Source organism: Lolium rigidum, chromosome 6 (genome assembly GCF_022539505.1).
Source record: "Lolium rigidum isolate FL_2022 chromosome 6, APGP_CSIRO_Lrig_0.1, whole genome shotgun sequence".
Classification (NCBI taxonomy): Eukaryota; Viridiplantae; Streptophyta; class Magnoliopsida; order Poales; family Poaceae; genus Lolium; species Lolium rigidum.
Window position 1 is genome coordinate 262,620,830 of NC_061513.1, and position 6,066 is coordinate 262,626,895.

Below are 6,066 nucleotides of genomic sequence, written 5' to 3' on the forward strand. Positions count from 1 at the left end.
GCTTTTTTTTTTTTTTTTTTTTTTTTTTGAGTTAGCGACACTGTCGCTGGCGCTGTGGGATGAGGAAAGTTCCAAGTCGCCATCCATCCCGGTCTTCTTCGCTTTGCATTCCAAACACCATACATTGGCAGACTGGCAGTAGCATCTGCGGCCCAGAAGCAACCAACCGGCCCACAGAACACACGCTCCCTACCACCATACAGAACTGCTCAACACTGAGCAGGATAGCATTTGAACACAAGCAGCGACAGGAAACCAGTTCTCGGCTGGCCTTTGATCAAATAAGGTAGTACTACAGTACTAAACTGGAAAAGGAACGAAATCAGCTTCAGACTACCAGTTCAGTAAAGGCAGCAGCATGTTGCCCATCCACAAAACAGAGGTTCACAACAATCAACTGTATTTTCAGAGGTGTATCCAATTGGAGAATGCTGCCCATCCAAAAAGATATCCATTGTCCCCCTACCTATTCAATGTTGTCCTAAAGAAAATATTCAGTGTGACTGTCCTACCTATGCAATGTTGTTCTAACAAAAATGCCCTGCTGACCAGTGGCTACCCTACATGCTGCAACAAATGCAAAACCCTGCAATGACTCTGGCCAAATCAACAAAACTGGACTTGATGATACAAACTCTATGTTACTTGGTACACTAGGCCATCTAAGCAACACTTGCTAATCTCACACTCCTGCTTTTTTTGGCATTGCCCTTCTGATTAGTTGGTGGGCAGAATGCCAGGTATGCCTCAGTCATTCATCCTCTCATAGAAAAGAATGTACGCCTCACACCTGAGAACTTCTTCTAGAGAGACTTCTCGGATGTTGGTGTCACTTGCCCAAAACCAGGAGGAGCCACTGCCCCGCACATAAGCAATGTAGTGCCCATCATTCAGTCTGTTGCCATGGTGCACAATGACGCCAACTAGACGATAGCTTGAGTTATCTTTGTCCTCAGAACTGAAGATAAGAGAAATTAAAATACTTAAAACTAGACATAAGGATTTAAGTTAACAACAAACTGATGATTACCTGGAGTAGCAACAATGGCATGTCTTTCTTGAAAACAACAGACTGAATACTGTATCAGATATTAAACAATATGGTACATCTGCAGTGACTGATTATTTATGTCCTAATCGAAATACTAAGAAATTAAGTGACAGAGTAATTTCAATTGCCCACTGCAAGATATATATATCCATCTAATATTGAAATACTAATACTTATAGTCCCTCCATCCTCAAATAGGTGGCGTATAAATTTGGTCTAAAAGTCTATACTTTCCAAGTTTGACAAAATATATAGAATGAAATATCAATAACTACAAATAAATACAATTAAAATATGTCTTATGGTGGATCTATTGATATTTATGTAGTATTGTAAATATTCGTATTTTTCCATGTATACTTGGTCAAACTTAAAAAAATGAATTTTTTTACTCAATTTATACGCCACCTATCTGGGGATGGAGGGAGTACTTAAAAATAGAAACGTTTGAAAAGATAAGAAAAAAAGGTTGCCAGGTTAGGCATTTCAAGGCACCTAAATACGTACAGACAAAAGGTGTTACCATAATAATGTTTCATGATATGATAACTAGAGTGGATAGAGTTTGCATCAGACGACCTGTACAGCTGATATATATTCAAATATGATGACATCATACACGGAAAAACTAGAGTCCCAATCAATGGCACAGAGTTCTGGTCCAAATGAGGCTGTGAGTAAATCCTTAAATTCAGTTGATACACAATTTGCAAATAAATTCACGGTACAGTTGGACCGTTCACATTGCAACTATATTTCCTTTTTTTTGTTCAACGAAAATAGGAGAACTGTTGTCTGTTAGCATTTACAAGAGGTGGAGCACAGACGCACTGAAAAATACACCTTTGATCATGGAACTTGTCTTGCTCCAGGATAAGCAACAGTTATTCATCAGTTAATGAAATAGTTAATGGGTAAGTCATGTTCAAAGGCTGTTTTATATGCCTTGCAGTGGTGGGAATGCGTTTCATAATGTATATGCACTTTCGGAATGCGTTTAGACTGATACGCTGTTGCAGTCATTTAGTGAAGTATATTCCTAGTATAACCATCTGTGGCACTAAAATTACTGAGCTTCTGAATAGCATATGTTTACGTGATAATTATAACACTGGTTTAGTTCGCTCACATCAGAACCATTACTCTGCTACTGAGAGACAAGAGTGAAGATGTCCTAAGGAAAAATTAGCTGCTTGTGACAGAAATTTACCACCGTGTGTGACAATCATTCATTCACACACCCTAAGAGATGCTTGTTTCAGATATCTACTGATCAAGAATTCAAGATAAACAAAAACTAATATACACATAGTAAACAATAATCAACAGTCACAATGAGAACATAATGGAAAATATACTTAAAGATAGTAGCAGCAAACTATGAAACAAGATAGTTACTGTATTTCTGAAGATTGGGAACTTATAGAACTGGCATAACAGAAAGGTATTAGATATTATGGTGTAGAATTGTTAGATGTCAGTACCTGGGGTCCATGAAGGGTCCTAACTGAAGAATCTCCTTAAAGCTCACATGCCCTCTCAATTTAGAAAGATCAGGTGCGTATTTCTTCAGTTGAATGGTTAATACAGGTGGCAGCTTGCTAATCAATTGTGTTTGAATTCTTCTACCATTACCATCTGTCTGCTCATTTTGGGTTTCCTCCACTCTTTGGGCACTATGATCATCAAGTACATGCTTTCCACTGTCCTGTTTCTGGGTCCTGGTATCTTGAATATGCAGAGCACTCAGCAGGTCAGTCTGTTGATCAGTTGTAAGGCAACTAGGCGCAGCTTTTTGAACACCTTCACGACTTTCAGCTTTTTCATTGGCTGTGCTGCAAGAGGCTAAGTCCTTTTCATCACAGCTCGTCCCTGAAGTGATTTTTTCAGCAGTTGTGTCATCAGAGAGTATGCCTTCTTGATGTGAATCTGCAAGAGTCTGGTCTCCATGAACAGTTGTGTTTACACTGGTACTTGCCATGATCGGTTCAACGTTTTTACTTGCATTGGTTTCCAGCAACTCAGCAACCTTGGAACAGCTGTCACAATTCGCCAGGCTATGGGAAAACAGTGTCAGGCAGTCCTCAATCGATCCAAGAGTGTCTTTCGCCTCATCATGAACGATATCACTACCCTGAGCGTTCTCCTTATTTTCTCGATTATGAGAATCTGCTGCTGATTCCTCCATTTCTTCAAAGTCATCAAACAAGTTAGGAATGAAATCCAAATCTATTGACACCTCAGTGATCTCTTGTGGGACATCATTCTTCTGAGTCTGCATACGACTCTGTACAACATCCTTTACTTCAGTAGAATCTGCAGATTCAGGCATACAGGGGTTTAGCATTATCTGCATTAGCAAGATCATTCAACCAGAAACCCTCACCCTTTTGCATATTTTAGAATCTTTATCCTGCAAACTCTAAGCAGTTTTTCTATCCAAGCACACTTAAGTGATCAACCATTTTGGAGTAAAACTTACTGTATATGATGATAACGACTCAAGACCCTGTGCATCTCATGTAATTTGAACTACTACACTACAGCGAACACCTTTACCATGTCAAGACAGCTGAAATATCTTGTCGATTTTGTTATCCACCCCAAGGGATTTCCTGCTACTTCTTTATCCATGGGCAAAATGTCCTTAACAATTTTCTCTGCTTAGCTACTACTGGTGATCCATTCCGAAAAGTCTCATTTGCTTGTGTTAAAAAATAGCAAGTAAAATAGACCGCACAATCCACATTCTTTCCTCAAAAGTTCTATGACCTCAAGACCCTGTGCATCCCATGTAATTTGAACTACTACGCTACAGCGAAAACCTTTGCCATGTCAAAACAGCTGAAATATCTTGCCGATTTTGTTATCCACCCCAAGGGATTTGCTGCTACTTCTTTATCCATGGGCAAAATGTCCTTAACAATTTTCTCTGCTTAGCTACTACTGCTGATCCATTCCGAAAAGTCTCATTTGCTTGTGTTAAAAAAATAGCAAATAAAATAGACCACACAATCCACATTCTTTCCTCAAAAGTTCTATGACCTCAGACACCCTGTGCATCCCATGTAATTTGAACTACCACACTACAGCGAACACCTTTGCCATGTCAAGACAGCTGAAATATCTTGCCGATTTTGTTATCCACCCCAAGGGATTTCCTTCTACTTCTTTATCCATGGGCAAAATGTCCTTAACAATTTTCTCTGCTTAGCTACTACTGGTGATCCATTCCAAAAAGTCTCATTTGCTTGTGTCAAAAAAAATAGCAAATAAAATAGACCGCACAATCCACATTCTTTCCTCAAAAGTTCTATGACCTCAGACACCCTGGCGTATATGCGGGCCTGTTCACCATTGTTCTTTTAAGTTAGGTACAGGAGCGCATAGACTTACCAACTTGCAAAGGCTTGCTTCTGGCTGGAGAGGCCTTTGAAGGCACCCCCAGTTGGAGACCATGGACTGACTGCAACGTAACTGAATTATATGAGCAACTTTTACAGGAAAGGGTCTGAATCAGCTGGCTGCTGAAAATGGAATGGCCAAATGTAGGGAACACTCCACCCCCTTCCATGACATGCGAACGGTTAAGCTCCTCCACCTCATTATCCAAAGCAGTGTGAAATAATGTAAGAAACTCATGGCTGTCTTCCATCTTTCCGGCCTCGAACCGATCCTGATAAAGCGACTGCATACATGCCAATATCGTCCGTGGGTCCAGCATGCGCCTGGCATTATTCACACTGCTTGTCTCTTGAAACAACCACTTCAGCTCCAGACCCATGGTTCCCAACCGAGCATTGGAAGCATCCGGCCCTAGAATGATTGTCCTCAGCTTACCAAGCGCAAGGAGGCACTGCAGCGATGCATTCATGTAGCATGTGTTTCCATAATTCGGCATCCCTCTGATAATATACCCATTCCCAATAGCATACTCAGCCATATCGTTCCCAGCCCCCATTACCCACTGATCCAGTATATTCCTGGCCACATTTCCCAAGTCAACCTTTGAACTGCTGGCTACCGTTGGCCAATCAACCCTTGGAGTGCTGGCTACCGTTGTCCAATCAACCGTTGGACTTGGAGTGCTGGCTGCCGTTGGCCAATCAACCCTTGGACTTGGAGTGCTGGCAGCCGTTGGCCAATCAACCCTTGGACTGCTGGCCGTAGTTCCCCAGTCGTCCTTTGACTTGCCGGCCGGCAGTGTTTTGCTGGCCACCATTGCCCGCTGTTCCTTAATCTTTCTGTCCTCCTCCGAACACTCCTCTTCGTTGAGCTCCGGGCTGTCACTGAGCCTCATAACGCGCACACATTTGAAGCAGAAGCCCAGGTTGGGTACATCGTACCACTGAGCAACGTAATGCTTGCTGCTGGCGGCGTGGGCGAGGGCGTGCCCCCGCGGATCTTCCCTGTCCAGCCCCCGAGTGCAGCCAATATAGTGGCACTCCAAGCACTGCGTCATCCCTTCCTTGTCGTAGCCGGCTCCCTTCCAGGTGACCCCGCACCTGGGTTCATGGCACGTCGGAGGCACCTCGGAGATGCTGAGATCGAGCACTGCCATTTCCACAGCGCCGCTGTCCAAGGTCAGGTGGTGGCACCGCCCGCTGTCGTCGTCGCTGTCGCTGCTGCTGCTGCTCGAATCTGATAGTGGCGCAACAACCACGTCCTGCAGGCCCATGGACGCCAGCGACTTCCCGCCCACGGTCGGGCGCGGTGATTTCGGCGCCTTTTCCTCCTCATCCGCCGCCCTCTCCCTCTTCCTCATCGCGCCCTGTCGCCTGGAAACTGAGCAACAGCAAGTCAGCAAGAATGAGTCAGGTGAATTCTTAACCCCGCTAAAGAAAGAGCAGAAGCAAAACCAAGAACCGTAAGCACCAAAGATTGAGCCAAGGACATTTCCCAGGCTAGAGATGTCTAGGCCGAAAAAAATCCACCAAATGCCAGATCGAGAGTTGGCCGCGCCATGGACTTCCTCCAATGCCAGGAAGGAACGACGCAAAAATCCCGAAGAACCG

General features: G+C 43.5%; 1 protein-coding gene across 1 annotated transcript; it reads right to left on the minus strand.

Moving 5' to 3' along the window:
- Positions 1–383: 383 nt before the first annotated feature.
- Positions 384–5,816, minus strand: LOC124664048 (ubiquitin carboxyl-terminal hydrolase 2-like). The gene is made up of 3 exons (XM_047201654.1): positions 4,448–5,816; positions 2,536–3,367; positions 384–958 (listed from the first exon to the last, which is right to left on the minus strand). Exons 1-3 carry the CDS (start codon positions 5,814–5,816, stop codon positions 748–750), a joined length of 2,412 nt encoding a protein of 803 aa, XP_047057610.1. The 3' UTR covers positions 384–747.
- Positions 5,817–6,066: the final 250 nt, after the last annotated feature.

Bases quoted from the DNA above. Each gene is read 5' to 3' on its own strand.
- LOC124664048 (XM_047201654.1), bottom strand. From the start codon at position 5,816: ATGAGGAAGAGGGAGAGGGCGGCGGATGAGGAGGAAAAGGCGCCGAAA. The intron at 3,368-4,447 runs GTAAGTCTATGC...CTGAATCTGCAG, and splicing joins AAGCAAGCCTTTGCAAGTTG to ATTCTACTGAAGTAAAGGAT. The intron at 959-2,535 runs GTACTGACATCT...TCTTATCTTCAG, and splicing joins GGACCCTTCATGGACCCCAG to TTCTGAGGACAAAGATAACT.